We start from the raw sequence: 26,325 nt of genomic DNA, 5'->3' as shown, positions 1-26,325 counted from the left end.
TCCCTGGGCAGGTGTCCTGGGTCCCCCGGTTGAACGTGCCTAGAAAACCCCAGGCGTCCAGGAGGAATCCTAGTCAGATGCCCAAACCAATTCATCTGGCTCCTCTTGATGTGGAGGAGCAGGATCTACTCCGAGCCCCTCCCAGATGACCAAGCTTCTCATCCTAATTCTAAGGGAGACCCAGCCACGCTGTAGAGCAGTGTTTCCCAACCCTGGTCCTCAGGGACCACTGGCCTGCATGTTTTCCATGTTGCATTTTCAAACACCAGTGTTTCCCTGCTGCCACACACCTGACTGAAATGAATGAGGGATTAACTATTATCTGCAACACTTGATGTCCTACTGAGGAGCCAATGTAAATCAGGTGTGCTGAAGCAGAGACATGAAAAACATGTAGGACAGTGGTCCCTGAGGACCAGGGTTGGGAAACACTGCTGTATCGTAAACTCATTTCAGCCTCAGTCTCATTATTTCATCACTACCCAAAGCTCGCGACCCTAGGTGAGGGTTGGAACATAGATCAACCGGTAAATCGAGAGCTTCCCCTTCTGGCTCAGCTCTTTTACCACAACAGATCGGTATAACGCCCACATCACTGCAGATGCAGCACCAATCTGCCTGTCGATCTCGCGATCCATCTTTCCCTCACACGTGAACAAGATCCAGAGATACTTGAACTCCTCCACTTGAGTCAGGACCTCATCCCTGACCCGGAGAAGGCATTCTATCCTTTTCTGACTCAAGACCATGGTCTCAAAATTAAACAAATGTTCCTAATGTTTACAGTTTGTTCTAATATTACTCCATTTGAGCATCCCGTTGTCTCCCCTTTTCCTTACTGAGTAAAAGAGACTCATTTGAGAAGGGTTCCAGATGTCTACGAGAACTCTGATGAAAATGTCAGTAGGATGCGAACCCAGTGTGAACCCTATGCTGTTTGCCCTTGTTAGTACCTCATAGTTTGTACTAAGTCATTCCTATAACTCTTATGACAAACTCCAACTTCAAGACAAATGGGGACCCTTAAAGAGACAATGTGTAGTTTTAACTGGAAATGATGCTGAAAATGAATTAAATGATGCCCAGTTGTTGAGAAATATTGGCGGCTTTGTAATATATAACCATAAAAATTGGGTCTAAACTGCATGGAAGTCTCAGGGTGACGCCAAATTAGATGCAATGTTTCCGTCTATGTGAGCCTGTGAGGACAAAACACATTAACCTGATTTGGAGCAAGCAGTTACAAAACGTTTGCTATTCATAGACTTTTACCTCTTCACTAGTTTTCAATGATGAAAGGGAGTCTGATGGAGGTTAAATAAGTAGTTATTTGAAAATCCGCTCAGGGATTTTTGACCCGAATGACCATCCGTTGGTAAGGTCTTACTCGAATACAAAAATAATCGCTTGGGCAAATGTTGTCTCTTAAAAAAGACATCAAAATATATTTGATTCCAAGATTATCCAACTAATCTTTTGTGAAAAACACTAGGGATGAACCGATACTGGTATCGGTATCGGTGCAGATACCGATACGATACTGGTATCGGTAAAAGTTAACCGATACCAGGAACCGATACCAACGCAGTTTCTTAGAAATGGCTTCATTGTAACTTATTTCACTTCACCTAATATTTTAGTTTTGTGATGATTTCTATTCATATATTTTACTTTTTATCTACCTCACAGTCTTTTCCTGTTGAAAGCAGAGAAGAAAATACAATCTGTATTCCAAATCATTGCATTTTTTTTGTGTGGTAGAAGTATCGGTATCCGGTATCGGCGAATATTCAGATCCAAGTATTGGTTTGGAAAAAAGTGGTATCGGTGCATCCCTAAAAAAACACTTTCAAAAATAACTTTGAGAACTTAATATGATATCTTCCGCTGAAACATATATGCTCTTCTGACGTTAAACTTTAATCTTTTAGTTCCTATAGGAAACCCAAATGTATCTGTTAGGTACATTGTTACACTGAAGTCCGATATTCAACCCTAGAGGGTTCACACATCCAGATTGTTGCCTGAGGGCAAAAATGTTCTTCTGTTGTCTAATTCTCGACTGTGCAGGGAGATACTGGTGTTCTGTGTACCCTGTAAACAATACCAGGGAAGAAAAAATATATATATTTTTCTTTCTCTTCAAACAATGCTGTTTTTACTAAATAAGTAAATAAAAGACAACCAACAAGAAGAATTCTCGTCACTTATGTGGGTTAAATTCAATCTCACTACCGCCGGAAAACCCCCGGGAGCCGGGTGTCAGGTGTGATGAAAACTGAAGAAACAAATAAATATTCACGTGTGAACAACTGAACTCCTCTCGTACTGAGAAATTGCATGTAAAGCTGATGACAGCGTCGACCGGAGAGACATGCTGAGAGAAATATGAGCTGACCTGTTATCAGTCATATTTCACTAGTCCTCCTCCACAGGACGAGGGCACTAAGGAGCTTTGCACCAAGCCGCTGCACGTTGGGAGCTCAGCTTTATGTCAGGGAGAATAAATAAACCTGTGTTTGTGTTTTATAAGACACTCCCCACCCCTTTCATTCACCCCCACCCACTCCCGTTTACAACCATGCTGAAGCTTTGAAGCGCACTCGGCTCCCAGAGAGTTATCAGTGCAGAATATTAAATGAGCGAACACTATCGCTCGTTAAAAAGGGAAACATTTCATGAAACAAACCCCTTTTTGTGGCAGACGCTCACCGAGCCAAAGCACAGCGCACACACCGATCTCACAAGCAGGAAACCAGAGAAGGAAAAGCAATGAGAGGGGCACGAAAATGAGTCAAATGTTCAAATGTGGCATGCAAGCTTTTGCAGGAGATCAGCTCTGAGCTCCTCATGTGAGCCTGATTAGGCCCGTTTCCACGATCTGAACGTCTGTGTAATTTTACATCACCTTTGCGGTATGCACGGGTCTCCATTTCATTGGGCTGGCTCAAATGGACCATTTCCTGTGGCTTTTCAGGGACCAGTTCAGTAGCTGAACTAGGATATGTACCCGGAAAGGCCTAGTAGAGAGGCTGGGTGGGGTGATATCGGCAGATTTCGCCAAAAAAAACGGCAAAAAAAACGGCATTCGTATAATAAGAGTTGATGGTGAAGAATAGATGGGGGAAAAAATAGCTGTTTCTAAACTTCCGACTCGATAATGCTGTAATTAGCACCACTTTCTGGTCTCCTAGACCGTCTTAAAGAACAACGCTCCTTCTAGTCATTGAACACTGCTTTTTACATCCCACTGCGGACCTCCCCGTCCCCTGAATGGATGAAATTATGACTTACTTTGACAGAAATTTACTTTTGGAATATAATTTATGTCCATGGATGCCTTTTGGTGCTTATCAGTGATGTAATTCACTGTTGAAACCATCACGGTATACTGACGTCTTTGCAAAGTCCCGAAAGGGTTGATTTTTATTTAGAGACACGACTGACAGGACTGAGCCATTGTATTTTCACAGGTCACCCTCCCCCCTTCCAAGAATGTCTCTAAACCTCTATTGCATGAAACACGGTTATTGATGTGCAAGGTGGGAGGAATATTTCCAAATTTTAGACTTCTTCAATATTTTTATTTTTATTTATTTTGCAACATGTACATTTATATCAGCTTTACCCCGGAGATAAAGTAGCTGGCACCTTTCGGTGGTAAAGTTGGACACTTTTTGGACACGCTGATTGATAGAAATGATCTTTTCTTAAGGCAACGTGGATGATTCTCTCCATCGCTGGACTCGGCTTATGCAAACATTTAACTTGTTGGAACTTCTATCAGAAATAATGCCTAACGAGATTATACTACAGACGAAAGAAAACAGAATCACTTTTATTGTTGCATAAAAGCAATAACTGCTCCAAACATGCAGTGAAGTTTAAATCATCTTCCGGCACTTCATGATTGTACAAGACAACAATTCCTTCTGCACAAGCACAAAAACACTCCCTCGCAATTGGTTGACCAAGAGCAATAAATGCCGTGTGTATACGTTCTGCTGCCACACAGAGCTGCTCTTTGTTTCATTTTGTTTGCAGTTCACTTGCTTGTATTTTATTTGCTGTCATGTTAGATTAGTGCAGCTCTGACACAATGAGTGCAGCACAGTGAGAGCAAAGATGACTTACTTACCTTCTGCAACACTGGCTTCACACACAGCACACAGACAACAACACGACCAGTTTCAGCCATTCTAGAGATCTTATCGCATTTGCAAATGTAATCTTTCAGTTCAGTTTTTAGATTGAGCTTCAGTTTTAAAGCGGCAATAGTTAACAGAATTAATCTTGAGGCCATTTAAGATGAAATTATAATTTAACTCAATCATATCAAGTTTGATGCAAATAAACTCAGTCCTCATAAATAACTGGACAAAGAAATATACCACAAACAACGATGAAACAAAGTGTGCCCTCTAGTGGCTGGCTGCAGTCTGTCGACCTTCATGTTTATAAATATTTCCTTGTCCCTTGCAAGAAAAAAAAACTGAGGTAACACGTTGCAACAGGGGCCCCTTTATTAACGTTAATTAGTGCATTATAAAGCATTAACAAACAAAGGATCCCTTTATTAAAGTTAGTTCATTATTAAGCATTAATAAACATATAATCCCTTTATTAGCAGTACTTAGTGCATTAATAAACAAAGGATCCCTTTATTAAAGTTATTTAGTGCATTATTAAACATTAATCAACAAAGGATCCCTTTATTAATGTTCCTGATATTGTTAACTTTTAAGTGTCCTTAAGGTTAAGACAAATGTCCAAGAAGGGGAGATGTTTGCTTAGTAATTCACTACTTAATATCAACATTATTATTAAGTAGCTTTTAATATTTAATTAAATAGTTTATTAATACATAATAATGCACTAAGTAACATTCATAGAGGGACCCTTATAGTACAATGTTACCAAAACTGAATACATAATTTTACCAGCTTCCATAATTTCTTTAACTTCTGAACTTGCTGCAACATGTTTGCGTATTCATTAACATTTTAATTTGCAACATGATATTTGATGCTGATCAACACCATGACCACATGCATAAACTCAAAAACAACATAGTAGCACCTATAGAGGTAAACGGAAACCTGCTGCCTACATTCATACATGGTAACGATACAATTAAATCCAATTAAGTACAGAGTATCTAGTCCAATCATGTGAGAACAATAAATTAGGATAGTTTGGTTACTATTTATTAAAAAAAACACAAGTGCAGGGTAATTCAGTCCAACTAAATCAAATTAAACCAATTCATTCTAAATACATACAATGCAATCAAAGCCAATTTATTTCAGTCAAATCCAGTCAAGCCAGTTCTAATTTAATGCTGTTTAATTCAGTGTAATTGGTAAGCTAATTAGGACAAACCATGAGGCTGCATTAGGTCTTCATTTTGATTCCCTTTACCACTTAGAAGAATGGAATTGTGGTTAAATGCCACATTTTATTGAGTTTTCACTATTTTAAATCCAGTTTAGATGCCGCTAAATGGCACCAAGCCTTTAGCTGTCATGCTGCAGTCCGATAACGCGTTTTTAAATCAAATTAGAACAGATTTACTCTAATAAAGGTGGGCTCAAAATCTCACTGTTATTTTAATGTGAAATATCTAGTCTGTCAACAGAAAATGATCAACCGGAGGCAAAGAAACAAGAGCGAGTATTGTTCTCAGGGAGGATGTCGGGTCTAATGTTTAATTTACAGCCAATGCTGGTCTACTTTGTCAGCCAGCTGAACTGATTCATCAGTTTGACCCAAGATGGTGGAGGCTGAGCTGCGGGCCAGCTCTTGTCAGCAAACAGCAAACGTCAGCGCCAAATTCTACTGAGACAAACAGCAAGAGACACGGTAACAACATCAACTAGTTAATCAAGTTTTAAAATGAGTCCGCGTCAAGCAGTCGACGAGGCAAAAGACACGAAGGGAAAACAGAGGTGTTTGTCTTATCGAGCGGGCCCAAACCCACGCAACAGAACTAAACTTCACAACCCATTCTGTCCGTTTAAAGAAACAAGTCACGCGTCTCGTCGCGTAGATTGGTACGTCTAATGTCTACAGCTCAGTTCGAAAACATCACACAACCATCGCTTCACAGGATCCTTTTTTCCTCTAGACTCAGCGGGTTGCTCACAAAACGACTCCCTAGTTCTCTGCTGCGCCTTTATGAGGAGGGGGACACATCAGTCCAGTTTTCTGTAGTAAATGGACTTTTTCAGAGAAGATGGAGCTCCACTGATCAGATCTGCTGCCTAGTAAAAAGGTACACAGCCTCAGTTGAAAGGCCAAGAATTATCCAGTCTCTCAATCCTCAATCAGCTCATGACTAAATGCCCCAGTTGTAAAGAATAGTACACCCATATGGCTTCTTCTCTTGAGCCAACGAAGCAGAAAACACAAGAGGACTGCAGGAAAAAAAGAGCTGTAAAACGACGCAGTGAAAGGGTATTTTATTTGCACGGCAGCTCGGAAAAACACAGAAATGCATGCAGCTGTGTTGAGGAAATAAATACTGTAAAATGTGCACTTAACCAATGAGCAGGAATCGAGAGGCTCGATGAGTTTTCTGCAATCCCAGACGATCTGACTATCAGGGTCACTCCTACATGTGGGATTATTTACTTTTTCGTCCGAGATTTACTCAAGTACCAAAAGAAATCCAAGCTTTGATGTTTTACAAAGTATCTGACTAATGGAAAGTAAAATATGGAAAAGCGTAGTTTGTCGATTCAGTTCTCATTCTCAGGAGCAGCAGAGGAATTTAACTATTTAATCTCATGACAAGGACCGGCTACATCAGAGAGAGTCTCGACAGATTAATGCCGAATCAGAAAAGCTCAGGGTTACATCGGAGCCTGGTTATTGATTTTCTTTGCTGATGCTGCGATTTGAGTTGAAACAGAGACGAATCTCAAGGATTTAAAGTCTAAAATTGCAGCTGTAACTTGCTGATAGATGTGTGTTTCTTCGTGATCCGACATGATGGCTGTCTGATGTGGAGACGGAGAAAGGAGCATGGGAGGACATCTGACAGGCATTACTTTATAATGGCCAAAGACAAATCGTGCATTTGATACCGAACTGTGTTTTCTGACTAGACAAGCGATGTGGTAACTTTAGACAGCCGCTTTCTGGAATACATATGGCTGCTGGTATTGTTACATATGTCCAAATATAGTTGCAAATGTTGATGGAAGGTGTGAATAATATCTGTTCTTTTCATTTCCATGACCTTAAAGAGCAAGCTCACTGAGAATTATTGTTCTGAGAAATGATTGGTCATGGAATTTTAACATGCAGGCTGAAGGTGAAAATAGGGCTGCAACAACTAATCGATAAATTCGATGAAAATCGATTACTAAAAGCGTTGGCAACGAATTGCGTCATCGATTCGTTGTGTCGCACAACTCTTCCAAAAGCGCCCCCCCCCCCTCCCGCCCGCCGTTGCGCGCAGACCAGAGCAAGTCAGATCAGCGCGAGGGAGAGCCGCAGATCAGCGCGAGGGAGAGCCGGTACCAGCAGATCAGCGCGAGGGAGAGCCGGTACCAGCAGATCAGCGCGAGGGAGAGCCGGTACAGGCAGATCAGCGCGAGGGAGAGCCGGTACCAGCAGATCAGCGCGAGGGAGAGCCGGTACCGGCAGATCAGCGCGAGGGAGAGCCGGTACCGGCAGATCAGCGCGAGGGAGAGCCGGTACCGGCAGATCAGCGCGAGGGAGAGCCGGTACCGGCAGATCAGCGCGAGGGAGAGCCTGCAGACTTGCGCTGCTGCGAACCGGTTCCGCATTGTTGCGCTGCGATCCAGGCAGCTGCTTCCAGCGCACGGTCAATTCTCAAAGTGGCGCAACCAAAAAACTATAATTAGCACACGATCGTTCTTGTCTGCACATGTTCTCTATTTTCTGTCTTATTTGTGCCTGAAGCGCGCTACTGCGGAGCTCATCACCTGTGCTGTGGTGATGTCACCTCACACAGCATCGAAAACGCGCTCTGCGCTTTGCGGTCAGGAGATCCCTTTGATCAAAAGTAACTGATGAGGTGAAAAGGTAAGAATCCAGGCAACAGATTTTCTGGAGAATTATGAGGAGATGCAGGAAGATGAGAGACAGACAGGACAGGAAAATAGTTAAATAAAAACAATAAAACAAAACAAAGTGTTGAAAAGTAAAATGTAGGTAGATTTATCTCCACAACACGTTTTTACCAGTAAAAAAACAATAAGTTATACACATGTCATATTTATACATCTGATACAATTCAGATCACCTTCAAAACTCAGTCACACACCCAGGGCCGTTTCAAGACATTTTGGGGGCCAAGGCAAAATGCCCCCTCAATAACTGGGCTCCCCAGAAGCCTCTGTGTAATTCATACCCTCTCCAGTAGTGTTAGTTATACGGTGTTTATAAAAGCCCCTCAGACATTACTGACATGTTCTAATATTATTAGATGAAAAACTAAATTATCAGACATGCTGTCTCATCTGCTTCTTTTCTAAACTTGCAAAAAGTAACAAAACCATTTGAAAGCCACTATTTGTGGATTCTCTGAAAGTTTCCATGGAGTGTGTGACAACTTATTTTATCATTGATCCTATCGTCTAATCTCCCAGCTGAAACAAGCATCCTTAATAATCTGTGCACAGGAAGCTTACCGATGCTGTAGTAAAACAAAAGGTATAATAATTTATTATTAATAAAACCTTGTTGCAGCACTAAAGCAGAAAAATTAGATTTTGCATTAAATATGCAAAATATTTACATATGAATTGTTTTAGAGCCCTTTTATTGGCAGAATCTGATATTAATTTAGTTCTTACAAAAAATGGGTCCCAACATGGTTTGTGTGGCGTTGCCATAGTGTGACGTCATAGGCACAGATCCCCTGTCCTCTTGTTTGGAAATGGAAATATGATCACCCTATATTAAACAAACTGTCCACCCGGGCTTTTGCACTGCACAGAGACGCTTCGCTGCCTACGACTTTGAACGTCAGTTGAGAGTCAGTCTCATGCAGACTGATCAATGAAGAGAGGGCCTCAAGTTAAGACCGTCTCCTCATTGGTCAGTCCACACGAGGTGGGTCAAAGGTTACTCTGGGCGGGTTACGTGTTGTCAGGCATTCAAGTATTGAGTATATTTACTGCATATTACAGTAAAATATTCTGTATGTGACCACATTATGGTGATCCTCGGGTCGTGATGATGGAGCCCTTGAATATTGTTGCCCAGGGTACAACAAAGTGTTAATCTGGCCCTGGTTCCGCCGTCACATTCCCGCAGAAACTGGTTGATCACACCGGGGCCAGACTACTAGCATGTGGCTTTACAACCACAATGTCCTCAGAAGCAAAAACGCTTTTAAAAGGGAGGGAGGAGTCCTAACTGTTGCTGCAGGCGTGTTGTGTGAGAGTGCAGTTATATACTGGTTAATATATTTTTGGGTTCAGTTGCTTTCATGTGGCCTAATGTGAGTCTATTTGGGATCATTGGAATGATCAGCAGCATTTCTTGATGTGACTTTATGGCAGTTGCCCAGGGCATCATCGCAAGGAGGATGGCATTCATTTACTTTTGTTTTATTTGGTATTTTTTCAGTCATTTTTGGAAATAGTGATCAATTTTGATTAATTCACAGCCTATGTTTAATTACATTTAAAATAAATGTCAACAGATGAGATCAAACAAAACAGATGAGAATTGCCCTTAAGCTGTTTAACTTGGACCAAGCATTTTAGGTCACAGATAGATGTAGCTTAGGGTCTCTGTCTATACACCTTATAAGACAATTTAGGTGATGGCATGTTGTTTTTCTGCTATTGAACTGTTTTCTAATAATGTTGTGTTAAATAGAGTGAAGGAAGGAGAGAAATAACGTTTCCCTAGCAGTTTTTAAAAATTTCCCCATGTAATCCGATTAATCGATTAATCGTGTCGAGACCCCATCCGATTAATCGATTATCCAAATAATCGTTTGTTGCAGCCCTAGGTGAAAACAACCTTCTACCCCTATTTCCTGTATTAGCTTCTGGTAGAAAGTAGACGGAAAAACATGCAGTTCAGAAAATCCTGACAGATCGACGTCACACTGACACGTAACATTCATGGACTCACCCATCTTGACTCACATGGGGAAGGCTGTTGTTGGTTTAGCGTCCAGGAAACAGCAGCAGAAGCTAATCGTTAGCATTAGCAACTCCACCACATGGCAGAACTCCTTCAAGCGTGTGTTATTTGTGGAGATAAAACATCTGTGTTGCAGGCAAACAGAGTCAGTGGTAGAGTTGTGTTGCTGTTAGCCAATCAGATGCAAGATGTCCAAATATCAGGACATAAAACTCCATATCCTGTCATCTGAAGTTGGCATCTACAACCAGAAACAGGCGCACCAGAACTTTTTTTTCCCCCACGGCCAGAGACAAATGCAGGTGTATTAAAAATATGATAGGAGATAAATGAGCCACACTCCAAAGCACCTGAATCAGGAAGTGCAAGTCACCTGGAGGAGAAGGTAGCTTCAGACGGCAGGATTTGGAGTCATATTTCCTAATATTTCTTGCCATCTCATCTCTGATTGGACAGCAGCAACACAACTCTACTCACTCTGCTTTGCAACATTGATGCTTTATCTCCACAAAAATAACACAAGCCTGGAGGAATTCTGTTGTGTTGTGGAGTTGCTAACGCTAAGGGTTAGCTTCTACTAGCTGAGATGTTCTCTGCTGTTTCCTAGAGGCTAAACCAACAACAGCCTTCCCTGTTGTGAGTCAAGAAGGGTGAGTCCATGAATGTTGAGTGACAGTGTGATGCAGATCTATGAGGATTTTCTAATCCTAGAGTGTCACCATCTAGTTTCTATCAGAAAATAACGCAGGAGGTAAGTGTAGGAGACTATTTTCATGTTCAGCCTGCATGAAAAAGTCAAAGTGACAGATTATAATCAGAAACAATTGTTAAAAACATGGAGAGCGTTTACATGCAGCCAGTAACCCTTTTAAAACCCGAATATTCACAATAACCCGGTTCCGCAGGTCCATGTAAACACCACCAAAAACCCGGATATGCTCATAACCGGGTTTTTAAAAACCCGGTTACTACACCTGGGGTAACCCTTTTCTAACCCGAATGTTTGGTCGTGTAAACACATATCGGGATATCCCCATCAAAGCGTGTGTTCTGCGCATGCTCTGTTCGCAAGGAATCTTGGTCTTTTGAATAGCGATACGTCTTGTATGCGCCAGAACACCGGAAGTAAACAACAAGTTGGGAGCAACATGGCGAGTCGCGGCACAGCACCACACCTTTGGAGTGACGAGAAAACCTGTCTTCATCGGTCTGGTGAAAAGTATGAACATTATGTCTTTTGTTGACGGCCAAAAGTACAGAGACAGTGAAATATACAAGAAGGTAACCGCATATTGCGTCTTGACGTAGTCCATACGTCCGCATTTAAATTGGGTTATGCAAGTTAGGGGTAACTCTTTCTATTTATGCTTGTAAACGCGTTATTCTGATCAACTCAGAAACCCGAATACCGACCTTAACCCGATCATAACCCGGATATTGGCTGCATGTAAACGTAGTCATGTTTACAGTGTCCCACACCTTTAATTGTACATGCAAAACACAACCTCTTAACAACAGAAAAGGTTAAATGAATTTAAAATTCATTTTATCTTTAATCTTGCATACTGCAGTCTTAAATTCTACAGATTTCCACATGCAAGGAACACTTTGTTTTGTCCTAACCTTTCTATTATTTAAGCTCAGTGGTTTTCTCCATGTTTTATTCATCTGTTTAGTGATACACGGAGACCAGAGGAGCAGCTGATGATAGGCTTTATGAACTTGAACAGAAAAAGAGAGGAGCCTCTTTGATCAACTATTTGAGCTCATAGAATGAAATTTAACAGAGAAGAAGCGTGTCTCCTGATGTTAATGAACAGCCACTCCATTTCTACAATCGCTGCAGCCTCAGAAACGAATCTAAGCTTTACAGAGACGTTTCACGTGGTGCTCGGAGGAGGATTTGCTAAAGAGCTGACAGTAGAAACACAATGAGCTAAATGAGATGGAGTCTGAGTGGCCTAGTGCCACAACCAGCTCCCAAAGCAAAAGGCGAAGCTTAATCTTCTGTCAGCTCCCCTCAAGCTAGTCTCCCAGGACTTGGGAGCGCTCTCACCCATCCATCACCCCAGCAGGGACCAACGTGAGACTCCCTAAAGGACTGGGGATGAGAGCAATTTGCATTCAAACTAAAACCATCAAGACCAAACAATCCCTTAGTGACACTCTCCATTTCATTATATCACAACTGTCATCCAAGTGAAACACAAAATGTCACAGAGCAGCAATTACAGTTTCCTCCTAAAGAGAAGCAAAGAAAGAAAAAAAAAAGAAAGCAGATGAAAGTGAAAATGACAATTACGATGTTGGTGTTTTGTCCCTGACATGCAGGCAGGTGAATAATTAAAGGAAAACCCTGAGCACATGCCTGGAAAAACAACAAATGCAGGTGTTTCCACACAGGTGCACTGCATGCTACAATTATGCTATTAGCATCCACTCATGCGCTGTGGTTTGAACGGTATGAAAATACAGAATGGGACACGTTGATTGAGAGCGAGTCGAAGTTCGACGTTGGAAGAGGGTTTGTTGTTAGAAGCACACATCCAACAATCTTTTGAATTTGATTGGTGGATAATGTCTAGATTTACGGGGAAAACATCAAATCAACAGAGCACGACGCACAATGACAGATTTTCATGCCATGGTGGGATTTGTGTGGGAAAAAGACAATTCTCAGTAAAAGGGTGAATAGTTCAGCTACTCGGGAGGAACTCAGAGGAAATCTGCTGCTCCTCCCTATTGAAAAGACAGGGAACATGGTGAGAATGCCCTCTGGATACTTTCCAAGTGGGGTGTTTCAGACGTGCCCCACCAAGAGGCGGCCTCGGGGCAGACCCGGGACTCACTGGAGAGGTTTTATCTCACAGCTGGCCTGGGACTGCCTTGGGGGTCCTCCAGATGAGCTTGTAGGAGTGGTGAGAGGAAGGTCTGAGGGTATCTGCTTAAACTTGCCCCAACGCTGTTCCAGATAAGACCCAGAAGATGTATGGATGGACATATCCCAACAGGCTATAATCAGAGTTTTAGCAGCTAAAATAAAGCCCTCAGCTGGTTCTTTTCTTAAAGGTGTGGTTAACTAAAAAAAACATTTTTTAATGATTGTTTCTCAGAGTTTTTCATGCAGGTTGAACATGAAAACAGCCACCTACACCTATCTCCTGTGTTAGCATCCAAAATAGATGGTGAAATGCTAGGATTTGAAAATCCTCGCATATCTATGTCACATTGTGAATTTGCATTCATGACCCCGCCCATCTTGGCTTGAGCCCGCCCATATTAAGGCTTCTTTTTATAAGTTTTGCAGCGAGCAGAGAGAGCGAAGAAAGTCTTATAAAGTGATAGTGACTTTGCAACATGGCTGAACGTGTTCTGTTAGCCAATCAGAATCAAAGTGTGTGCATATCAATAACTCATTCACTGCCATTGACGACTAAAGTCGTCATTTTAGATCCAACCGTTCACTGCCAATGACGACTAAAGTCGTCATTTGCATTTTTTTACTGTTTGAGCATCAGAACGAGCCCCCGCGCTGAGAGAACAAACATCTCAGCCCTGAAGCCGATCTTCATCCGCATACGTCACAGATCACATGATCAGGAAGCAACATATCCATGTGTTTGGAGATCGTTTTGGGCCGTCCAAGTGAGGCGCGAACCGGAAAAGCATCTGCCGATCACAATTCGACAACGGATTATGAAAGAACGGATAACGCTCAAAACACGTGGCTTCTTCCTGATGTAAGAGGTGAGTCTCCTCTTTGTTTTGGTTGTTTTGGCATCGACATCATGCTAGCGCGCAACGTTCAGTGACTCTTAAAAAACTGTAAAAACAGTAAGAAACGCTGGCAGCGAAGGCCGTTAGTGATCAGGAAACGGCTGGCAGTGAATGAGTTAATAATAATGTGTAACCCAGCTGTTTTCAGCCCACCTCTGCACCACCAAACTTCTTCAGAACAGAACAGGAGCACCATAGCTTTTTTTATGACTCATAAGGCATTTATTTACAGTAGAGAACACTGTAAATCTATTGAATAAACAAGTAAACCACACCTTTAAGATGGAGCATTTTAATAGCAACACTTTATCCAAGATGTTGTGCATGGTTATCTTTAATCTGCGGTCAAACATTGTCCAACCTAAGTGGAGTGGTCTCTTTCAAGCTTTCAAAGGTTCAAAGGCACCTTGAATCAAACATTCTGCCTTTAGCAGTCGCCAGATCCCAACCCAACCCAACACCAAAGGCGTTGGACTGAGATCTCCAGCACCATCATCAAAAGCAAAAAAACTATAGAGAAGGAAAAGATGCATCATCCTTCCAGTAGAGTTCCACACACTTGTAGAATAAATGTCAAAGTGCACCAAGTTTTTTCAGCATCTTGCTCAGAATTCCCACACCGGGATGGTGTTCACCATCAAACATCTATTTCAACAAAAATATGCTTTCAAATGTTCTCAAAGCCCCCCTCGACTCCACAAATCAATAAATCCAGCCCCGGTGTACCACATTTCAAACACAGAAGTGCTTTATGTTCTCCATGTTGCTGCAAAATAATAAAGACACTTATTGCTGCGGCGTTACACGTGACCATTTGTTACAAGTCAGAATTGAGAGCAGCTTCGTCGACAAGCTGCTGAATCCTTAATCGGTGGAAAAGCAAATCTTTAAATGAAAAAGCAGAACAGGAAACATCCCCTGTGACTGGCTGCACCTGGGTTGTGGAACTGCTTGACATTCAGGAGGATTTCATTTAGGAGACTGTTGAACGTCAGAAACGAGCAACAGTGTTCTACAGAGGAGGCTTTGGCTTGTTTACATGCTGCGACATGCTCGCAGTGGTGTGGACACAACATCGTTTCCAGTAAGAATTAAGAGCATGATGCTGTTTAGAGCTGATTTCATAAATGTTAAGCTGAACTAAGATGAGGTATTAGAACAGGAAAATCTCCTTACACCACTCCTCCATACAAGCTGCTACAGAACCCACGGCTGGATGGATCCACGCCATGGATAACCACCTGGTTCCCAACTCAATTCACACTCAATTAAATATCAGTGTTGAATACAGGAGAGACTGAGCACTCGTACAGAGCTGCTGTTGTTACTCACAGATCCATTATATTCAGTGTTCCTTTTATTTGATCAGCTATTTGGCAAGCAGCTCAGAATTTTTCTGTTCGTGATTTGGGCACTGCTTTGTTTTTTTTTTTTGTTTTTTTGCAAAAGGGCCATGATGATCACAAATGGTTTCCCCCGAGGATAACGGCAACAGGCGTTTAGCTGCTGCGCGTCCTCTCTCTCTCTCCCTCTTGTTTGTGCGTTGGTAATGAGGGAAGACTCTGGGACATGCTGTATATCAATTAGGCCATCAAAGACAGGCAGGCATTTATGCCAATGCCCTTTGACCTCAGGGGGTGAAAGACCAAATTCTTGTTTTTGCATGTCAAAAAGAAAAGGTCAAAGCAACAACTGTAGCAGAAAAAAAGGATGAAATGTCTGAAAAGAAGAATTGTGTCATCACTTTGCTTCCAAATATAAAAGCATCAAATGTATACAGGTGGAGGACACTAGTTTAATCAATACATTTGCTGTGGTCTCTGGTGGGAAGGAATACCTTGCAAGCCGTACTCGGGGCAAAACAAGCCCAGAAGCGCCTGGATCAGCAGAGACAAGTCTGCTGCAGCAGAGAGGGGCACAACACGACGGGTTCAGGAGTCTTATTTCCTGATATTTGGACATCTCGCCTCAGATTGGATAACAGCAACACGACTATCACTCACTCAGTCTGCTTTGCAACGTGGATGTTTAATCTCCACCAATAGCACAAGGCTGGAGGAGCTTCCGCCATGTGGTGGGGGTGCTAATGCTAACTATTAGCTTCTGTTAGCCAAAACGTTATGCTGTAGATCTGTCAGGTTAATTAGAATTAATCATTAAAAATGTTTTTTTCTGTGTTCCACACCTTTAATACGATGTCTAATTACGTTAAACATCAAACCCTGCTACATTCAATAAGAAGTGTCCCAGGACACTCGAAAGGGCTCTTTTGGAGACTTTTTCCACACACTCGATTGAACCGCTTCAAACGACTCCTCCTGTGAACCCCAAGGGAGTGAGTTAATCCTGATCTTCTCCACAACCAAAGGGATCATCTCAGTAGAAATCAGACAGGGCGTTTGATCAAAGTATTCAATCAGTTTTAAACACACAACCTCACAAGCAGCCTCACAGCCAGCAAGGTCAGAATCTGGGTTGTTCTCAAGCTCACAAAAAAACAAGAGATTTATTCGACTTAAAGTGGAAAAAGCATCAGTTAAACACGCCCAGACAGCAGCCTGTCACAGACAATGAGTCCATCATAATCAGCCCAAACACCATCTGATATTTCTTGACCACACTTGACCCTCTTACAAACACAACTTTACCATCTGTGATGTAAACAAGCCAGCAAACTCCCTGCTTAAGATGCCGCCACATAATGGAGCCCAAACACGTAGGCCCATGTGTCCTTGCCCGTTTTGTTTTCCAATTAGAGCTCATCAATAAACCTGAATAATGATGCCCTATCCAGTGAGTCAAATTAGCCTATTAGGCGCATGTTGAAATAATCACATCCACTTTGTGGGGGGGCAGCATTAATATCAGAATGATCAATGACAAAATATCACTCCATTCATCAACCACCCAAAGACATCCAGCCTGGCGTCAGTGTGTTTGGGATGAAAATCTCACCACTGCTTGACTCGTTCATCAGAAATATTATCAAATTCTTAGAAAAAAACAGCAAGACAAAAGAAAATGTTCTTGAATTTAATCATTTCAGCATCCGATGATGTGTTATTGCTTGGCAACCCGACAGGATGCAGTGGCATGTTTTAATTATCCTCTGAGTGTGTCTGAGTTGCCATTTAAATGAATTATTGGAAAACTTGAAGGCTGCTCTGTGCAGCAGGACTCGCAAATAGCGCCCCCTGCCTGATGTCCTGGTAAGTGCGTTTCTGGCAGCTGAATAAGTATTCTGCAGCCGTTTGAAGTGGGTTGGATTCTGACAGAAGGAAGAAAAACCACTTTCCTATTTCCTTGTGTTTGCACACATTGTTGCAAAAGACAATGCATGCAACCAAATCGATCCACACTTCCGAGCCAAGTATCTGTCGTTATGGGAAAAACATGATCATCATCATCATCATCATGCACGCACACACACACACACACGCACAGAGCAGAGGGTGAGACGAGGAAGATGATTCCCTGCTGAGGTCTGTAGATAACTGCGGCTTACCTTGGATGTGCAGCGCCAACAGGAGTGCCCATATCCCCGCGCGCACCGCCATGGCACCGAAACTATCCGGATCTTGCGTAAAAACCTGAGAGCGGACGGGCAAAAGGGCTCGCGCGCATGCAACTTCTGAAAATCCCACTTCGACACAAGCGAGTCTTCCTCCCTTCACTCTGAGCTGAAGAAGACTTTTGCAAAACTACAGGATCGGCGGCGCGCCTCTCCCGTGCCAGAGCATCAATTTTAACGTCTGCGGCGGTTCCTTCCCCCGGCTGGAGTGGACAGTTTGCTGCTGAGGCACCAAAAATAAAAATAAAAAATAAAGAAAAAGAAAAGCCCTGGCTTGCTCCCTGAAATGAGATCCAAGCTGCTGCAGAGTTGCTGTTCGGGTCACTTAGAGGTTTATAAATAATCAGAAAGCTCCTCTCTGCTTAACCATCCAGCCTTTTGTTGCTTCATCAACCGCAGCGGCTGCTCAAGTCTCTCTCCCTCCCTCTCTCTCCCTCTCTCTCTCTCTCCGCCTTCCAGGAGTGTGGATCAGAGGTAAAGTGGGCGGGAGGTCTTCGATCGATGCTCCGCTGGGAAGAGTCCAACACTACAGGAGAGTTACTCCGAACCACCGGTTCCAGTTCCGCAAGTTCCCGATCCCTTCTCCTGTCACCAGCCTTCTCCGGTGGGAGAAGTCGGCACACAAAGCCAGAGGAAGTTGCTGAGACTTTAGCGAGAACTAATGCGTCTCCGAGACCCCCCCTTTCTGTCCGTTTATTATGGTTTTGGATGAAAAGCAGCGTCCCGCTTCCCACAGCGCCCCGCAGATCTGCCACCACAATGCGTTGCTGCTGAGTGCTTTGGGAAAGATCGGGATGGATGACGTTAGGAGGGAGGAGTCTGGATTGTCCTGCAAAAAGAACCGGGAGGGCTGTGCACGTTCAGAGCTGATGGTGCAATACGTGCGCAAGTTAAATAAAACATATTTTTTCTTCTTTTTAGTAAATGGATGAGTTAGTTTATTAGACAGAGAACGGCCATGCTGAGGTGGAGTTGTGTCGTTAATGTCCTCCAAAACTAAACCACAACGTTTTAATCAGGTTTTCATTTCAATGAGGGGATGAAATTAGAAAATAAACCAAAATAAAACGTTTTGATGATTTTCTTTAGAAAGTTTTAGGATGTAGAAAAATGTTTGCATCCGATTTAATGCATATGAAAGTGTTTTAAACACTCGTGAAATGACTTTACATATCCAGGCTGGAGATTCATTCAGTTTAAAGAGCAAGTCACCCCCAAATAAACTTTTTTTATTGCTGATAAACTAAATAAATGTGTGTCTAATCGTGCTGCAGACATGTGTAGTCAATAATTTGGCACTTCAGTGCATCTTAGTTAAAATTTAAATATTCTGCCTAAAACTGTCAGTGTTGTGCCGTTGTCAGGTAAAAACTCTGCACTGTATTTTAATTTAAATCTGCCACCGCTATTGGTTAAGAGGTAAGCTATGATGTAAACTGGTACATTATGATGTCACAATGCTGTCGTGAGCCTGTGTGTGTGTGTATTTGTTAGCAGCTCCGCCCTTTCTGTCTGCCAGGCAACAGCATATGTTGCATTTTTCAAACATGAAGTGGGAGTGGAGTTGGACTCTGGTAGGGGTTGACTTGCTCTTTAAAGAACAAGTCACCCCCTACCTGAATATTACACCACTCCCACTTCCTGTTTGAAAAATGCAACAAATGCTGTTGACTAGCTGACCGAGAGGGCGGAGCCGCTAACAAATACACACACACACAGGCTCACAACGACATTGTGACATCATATGGTACCAGCTAACATTCTAGGGTACCTCTTATCCAATAGCGATGGCAGATTTAAATTCTAATAAAGTGCAGAGTTTTTACTTGACAACAGCACAACACTGACAGTTTTAGGCAGAAAATTTAAATTTTAACTAAAATGCACTAAAGTGCAAAACTATTGACTAAACGTGTCTGCAGCACGATTAGACACACATTTATTTAGTTTATCAGCAATAAAAAAAGTTTATTTGGGGGTGACTTGCTCTTTAAAGAACTTTAAATAAAGACGTAACAAAACAATTATCTGCTTAAAGGTGCAGTGTGTAAGAATGTAGTGAGGATTTTACAGTTAGTCATTTTGGACAATGGCACCCCTAAGAACATTGCTTTTCTAATGCTAAAGTTTTACAGTCTATTTTCTGTCAGAAGCTAGTGCAGGATATAGGTGTAGGAGACTATTTCCATCTTCAGCCTGCATGTTAAACTTAGAGTGACTGATTATGATCAGAAATAATTACTCAAAAATGTATTTTCAGTGAAGATAATCTTTAGACATGGTGGATCAGAATTTTATAGATACAAAGATAAAGTGGTTTGGACAAAATTAATTTATGCAGTTATGTTACAGATCAAATTGCAGGAAGTTACTGTAAGGATTTACTCAAAATAGAAAGTGTAATCACAGTTAGAGTATCCCTCAAATGTCCTGAATGTGGTTTCAGTCGACCTGGAGAAGAACGTGCTTCACTTAAACCTGTAGTGGCCCATTTGGAAAACAAGTTAGCTTACAGCCTTTTGTTTTTCATGCCTCCTAACAATGTCCCAACATAGCACAGCTATAAATATACACACACACACACACACACACACACACACACACATATATATATATATATATATATATATATATATATATATATATACATATACATGTAAACCTCTGCCAATGACACGGTTCAGACCGCTGCTCGTTGGTTTCATGAACCGCCACACTTCTGCACTTCCCTGGGTCCTCCATTCATTACAACAGAACACCACTGGCGTGAGGGGTTGGTGGCTCATTAATACCAGAGAAGGAGAAACAGCCAGCTTCTACCACTTCAGTCCCCAAAAGAAAAACACAATTTGAACTCACAAAAAAACAAAAGATGTCTGGACCTAGAAAATGGCGAATGGTGTTTAGCGCTCTCCTCTTTCCTCTGGCATTGCGGGTTTCCGGTTTTTGGGAAGATACCCAAGGGGAAGGGTGAGTGTTCCGTGACCATGTTTGTGTTCAAAACCTAGCTTGTTCTGTCGATTCGCCATAACTGCTATAAGACAAGGAATATTTACATTTGCCTGATCAGACAGCACTGATTTGTCACTTAAAACTTACAGAAGCAAAAATGAAAAATCTTTTCAAAAACAAAATGTTATCTGATTGCAACAAATCTACAAATTTGCCACGTTTGGATGTTTTTCTCCATTAAATCTGTTAGAATTTGTTATAAAAGCATCACAAGAATCCACTATAAAGCATTTCTCATTTTTCTAACTTTTCTGGGCTGGTTTTCTGGCAGTGAAACTTACAAGACGTCTTCAACGATCATTAAATCCTTAACTTCTAATTGATTAGGTAATTGACAGAGAGTATATTTTTTTGTGTGAGCAGGGAACAACCGCAGATCCCCTCAGTGGCGCCTGCAGCAACCACAGTGTGAGAGCTCATGTGAGCCACAAGCCTAATAAATAAGTCAAGGGCAGAGACGGCTAATTTATGATCCAAGTGGTTATACATTTCCACTTAAGTAACATTTTGCAAATTGAATGCAGAGGAAGTGATACTGTCGTAGAAAAATGACTCATTATGAGTGTTTGTGCATGGGAGGAGATATATTTTACCTCTGAACCATTTGTGAGTGCACTAAATATACATCACCCACATTTTCCTTATTTTCTTCCCATTTCTCAGCCAGCTCATCCTTCTATCCTGATGCACCCAGGCAGGATCAAGACTGAAGGTGGGAGGCAAATGAATGGAAGGATCAATGTGATAACACTTCCCTCTTGTGGACGGTGCTTCTGCTGGTAATTCCAAACACCCGGGTGCTTAGTGCTGCTGAGCTGCTCATGAGGCTTGTCAAATTCCTGTCGCTGGTCACCAAATGTGACAAAAACCACCAAATTATCCAGTGAACAGCAGAAGAATTAGAGTGTCGTGCACGGACTTAAGTGACATAAGACCAGAGACATCCACACAGAAAACATGCAGCTAACCGCAGCATTTGGCATTCTGCTTTGTCGAATGGAAACGCGGCGAATGTAAAATTGCTTGAAATTCTACGAGCCCGTCCCAAAGAAATTGTTTAAACAAATGTTATCATGTCAACAGAACGTACCTTGCAGCCAAAATGGACTTTTGTCTATTGACAAGGCTCATACAGGGAATGGGAATTCACACGAGATAGCGGAACTAACTTCTGGGGTTATGAATAAAATATACAGTGAGAATAAACACTTCCTGCATTTCATCATTTGGGAAACAATCAATTCATTTTATAAACCTCGAAAGGTCAGAGCTGCTGTAGGTTGATGTGCTGGGAGACAGGAAGTAAATGGGAAAGACCTGGAGAATTTGAATAAAAACTTCCCTTTCAAGGGCAACTTCCTCAGGTGTGCCCCTGAGCAATGCATTCCACGAGGGGCACGGGGCTCCTGGCTTGGATGTAGTGGCCGGCTTGAGAGCTGCATGTGCAGCTGAGGAAAAGCTTCCAAAGCTGGGCCAAACATCCTGTGACAGATAATAGGTAAAAAGCGTCAGGTTTGCCCCTTGCTTTCTTGTGCATTAACTCCGTTGCCCCCTTCATCGAGCGGCTGAGGTGATTGATTTACAGGCAACCTGATGAAATTTGATACACTTGCTCTGAACTACTGACTGTGCCAAAGCTCAAGGCTCAGGCCTGAGCTGCTGTAGAGATAAAGGAACCCTCCTGCATAAATAACAATGCAGGCAGGGAAAAGTAAAGGCTAAATCATAAAGTTCCAGACAAAAATAAATCCTCTGATTTCTGCTGTTACAACAGTTTGAAAGTATAGAATCACTGCCCCCGCAGGTAGAATATTCCCTAAACTAATTTTGAGGTGAGAGAGGAGAAAGGTTTCAAGCATCCTAATATTTGTGAAAAGATACCAGAACTTGTTCTTTTTCACTTGAATCTTCACTTTAACCAATGCACATCTATAGTGTCTACAAATATAGTTATAATTACAAAATTGCTCTATGTTTTTTTGCACCAAAGCTGTAGAAATATTAGTAGAGAGGCTGTTAAATCACTCTCCCCCACCACAGTTCTAAGACATGTTTATGAAGTTCTTTTCATAAAATCCCTCTCACATAAAGCAATTTCAGCTGTTTTATTCTTGACAGTTTCAGTACCTTCCAGGATGAGCTTTTTCAGGGCTCTGTCACTTTAAGAAAAGAAGCTAGAGCTGGCCACACCCACCCATCCTCCACTCAGGCTGCTACCTGAGAAGCTTCGTTATTTGAGAGGGGATTGAAGTAGGGCTGCTGCACCTTCAGCCTAGAAGTGTAAGAGGAAGATATGTGCAAATCTTCCCGTATGTGACGTCACAAATGGGAACTTTTTGAAACGGCTCATATTACCCCAAAATTCCACTATCTCCGCTCCGCTCCGGCACGAACTCCGCAGCAAAAACGGTCCTGTTGTAGTCAATCAGAGCTGCTCCACTACTGCGGCCGTGTGGCGCAGTGCGCCGCCCGCCGTTCTGCCATCTGGCAACAATAGGATGGATTCTATTTTTGCCGGACGCCGGAGCACCTCCGCAGTCAATGGACAGAAATCACAACCGCCCAACAGGAAAGGGAGCAAGCACAACTTCAGTTATTTCACAATAAATCGATAAACAAAAAGTGTTTTTTTTTGTTTCACATGCACGTTTAACAACTTTTAACAACTATCAATGGCGGCTGAACTTTAAATGCACAAAAATAAGCCATAAATACAGTTTCCACTATCAAAGTAGTCATCCTTTGTTGATCCAAACACTGCTGATCTCTCAACACAAATGATGGGCAGATTAAACAGTTCATTTCAATGCTTCTCCCACACAACGGGTGTTTGGATCTAACTTCCGCGTTTATTGCTCGGACTGTATCGCAAGATCTCGAAAATCCCGCGCATGCCTGTTTGCGCACCTCAGGTCTCCGCACCGGAGCGGAGCCGCTGTAGAGCGGGTACAGTATAATTTGAGTTCGGAAGCGAGCGGCAGTGGAAAGTGGGGGCGGAGCGGAGATAGTGGAATTTTGGGGTTAGGCGTATGCTTAAAAACACAGATGGATGTGTTTTTCCCTGGAGTTGTTTATAGAGGCAGTAGAGATCCATATGCCAGCATGACTAGAATGTAAAATTTGAGTTTTGCATATGTAACGTCCAGAAAGGGTTAATTTTCACCTACATATTGACCTACACAATGTCCGGTCATCTACAGACCTAATTCCACTATCTGAGTGGAGTTTCTATTCTGTCTTCAATAGCTCAGAAGATTCTGCAGTCCTTCTTGACATTTCAGGGGTAACAAGATGTCAGCCTATGTTCCCAAACAAAGCCTTCTTTTGGTAAGACCACGGGATTGCACACTCTCATAAAAGAAGTACTTTTACAACTCACAAGTTAAATAATCATTAAATAATAATATGGTTGAATGAGCAAATGTTATGTGAATACCAATATTAATGTTTGAATAATCTGTGCTTAAATTACTAAGGTTGAAATAAATTTTAATATTACAATGAAACATTTTGATGTTATGATCAGTAGTGTTTGGTTTAACAAGTGAACCATTATCTACATTCAGACACAATGTTCATTAGAGATAAATTAAAGTTAAAGTAATTTCATGCACATAGATATGTTCTTACCCACAAATCAGAGAACCTTCTATCTGAAAGAAGACGTGATGTTCTGAGGGTTGTTTGTTAACACTTCTTAACATGGCACGTCCCGATTTGCCAGGTAATCACAATGTGGGAAACTTGCTGAGTGATTCAGTTAGTTTTTGAGCAGAATTCCGGACTGACCACCGGGGGAAAACTCTCTAACCACCCCATCTCTTGACAAGCCGTCAAAACCTACACGCTACAGCTGACACAGCAAAACGGTTACTTCAGCTATTCAGAAACAGCTGTTCTAGACGCAAAACGATTTCATCTATCTGTTGTGATCCAGGAGACGACTCTGGACCAACCTGGTCATCAGGGGCGGATTTAGGACTGAAGAAGATCCGGGGCTTACACACACACACACACACACACACACACACACACACACACACACACACACACACACACACACACACACACACACACACACACACACACACACACACACACACGTCAACATCATATATATTTGTCTTGTACTGCATAATTTTTAATCTGAAGCTACATATTAAGCACATTCACGGCAGAGTATTGTTCCTGTTAGTATTTAGTGTGAGATGATAGTAAATATTCCCTTTCTTTCTCCAACAACTTTACCTGATAGTAAGCTAACTTTAGGCAAACCAGCAGCACAACAAATATTTTCAAATAAGACTCACAAACCTGAGTCAACACCAGTATCATCAAAGCTGGGGTTCTGTTGCGGTGCCTTTTGTCTAAAAAACTTCCTCATTTCCATCTTCACACATGCATTTCAGGGAGAGTGTAGAAGAAGCCAGGCACTGCAGAAGAAGCCGGCTGCTGAAGGGCTTCTTTTTCAGTGGTGGAGGTTCAGGCAGGCAGTATACAAACTACTGCCAGCTGCTCCCTCTCTGTTGGACTTTGGTACTGCATGTTACTTCCACATTTTAGATCCGGGGCTTTTCATAAAATATTCGGGGCTTGAGCCCAAGTAGCCGGGCCTAACGCCGCCCCTGCTGGTCGTACTGTGGTCTTTTCTACGAACTTCGGTACCCGGGGTCACCCGACTCCCCAACATCTCGGATCTGAAAGAGAGTCTCCTCAGGGGTACGTAGAACACAGCAAGATTGCGTCTGACGCTGTTTTGATAAGAACCAACTTCATAGTTTAATGCAGACCAAATTCTTTTCACACCCAGAACTCAGTTTCTTCTAGATACAAGGTTCTGATAAACACACACCATTCAATCATCATACATCACATTCCATCCACTTATATTCATTCATCACATTTGCCTTATTTAACTTGTCTTGTTTTTAATTTGTTTAGAAAATAAATGTCTTACCTTTTATAAACCTGACTCTGTCTGAATTGATACGAAATGTGTTTGATCACTGAAAAAGCAAAGAATCCTAGAATCTTCTGATTAAACATTTAAAGACCAATAAGCTGTGATATCCTATATTTATGTAGAATATCACAGCTTATTTGTCATAAGTAAAGTTAATTTATTAAGCTTAAAAGCAACATATTTACCCCCACAACACATAATATGTCCCTTTAAATAAATAAATAAATGCTCAGGTCTCTTGACAGTTCAAATCTACTTCCATGCAATCCATTCCAGCCAAACAGAATCACCCTTAGATGTGATCCAAGCTGAAAAAAAACATGAACTTGCTGAAAATATTCTAAGATCCCACAGGAAACATAACGTGTTTTGCACACTCATTTCAAAGGTTTCCCTTTCAGTTTTATTACGAATTCACACATAAAATATTAACTAAACATTTTTCCCTTTGTAAATTAAGTTCCTGTAGTTTTTCTGTAAGGGATTTAGGCTCAAGTCTAATTTCATTCAGTCCAGGTCAGTTCGAATACAATTTATAACAGTGGTCCTCAAGAGGCAATAAAAACCAGCAGATTCAATCCAATATTTGCTTTAAAATAAACCCCCCCCCCACCCCCACACCACCACCACCACCACCATGCAAAGGGCAGCAGGTGACAGAGGAAAGGAAGGATTACATAAAAGAAATATCTCACCAGAATATGACTTTTTTTATGTATATGAGTCTTTTTTCGACATTTGAGCATTATCATTTTGTGAAATTATCTATTTGAACAATTTTTAGTGAAACTACAGCTGCAAACATTTCATCCATAAAAATTCAACTATAACTAGGTGACCTCCCCGTGACCAAAGCCAGGAAACTATT

The 26,325-nt window shown here is 41.9% G+C and overlaps 1 protein-coding gene across 5 annotated transcripts in view; it reads right to left on the bottom strand.

The window, feature by feature from the left end:
- The window catches only part of nectin1b (nectin cell adhesion molecule 1b), a 282,024-nt gene extending 263,740 nt beyond the window's left edge, over positions 1-18,284 (bottom strand). The window contains exon 1 of one of the 5 annotated variants that reach the window (XM_070543218.1): positions 17,417-18,284. In XM_070543218.1, the coding sequence (XP_070399319.1) occupies positions 17,417-17,468 (52 nt within the window). In that variant the 5' untranslated portion in view covers positions 17,469-18,284. The remainder of the gene's footprint in view (positions 1-17,416) is intronic. The other 4 variants (XM_070543214.1, XM_070543216.1, XM_070543217.1 and 1 more) reach the window with 4 other exon arrangements.
- Positions 18,285-26,325: the final 8,041 nt, after the last annotated feature.

The sequence above is a fragment of the Nothobranchius furzeri genome, chromosome 13 (genome assembly GCF_043380555.1).
Source record: "Nothobranchius furzeri strain GRZ-AD chromosome 13, NfurGRZ-RIMD1, whole genome shotgun sequence".
NCBI lineage: Eukaryota > Metazoa > Chordata > Actinopteri > Cyprinodontiformes > Nothobranchiidae > Nothobranchius > Nothobranchius furzeri.
Note: the sequence above shows the minus strand (reverse complement) of the source record. Positions and strands in the feature narration are given on the sequence as shown.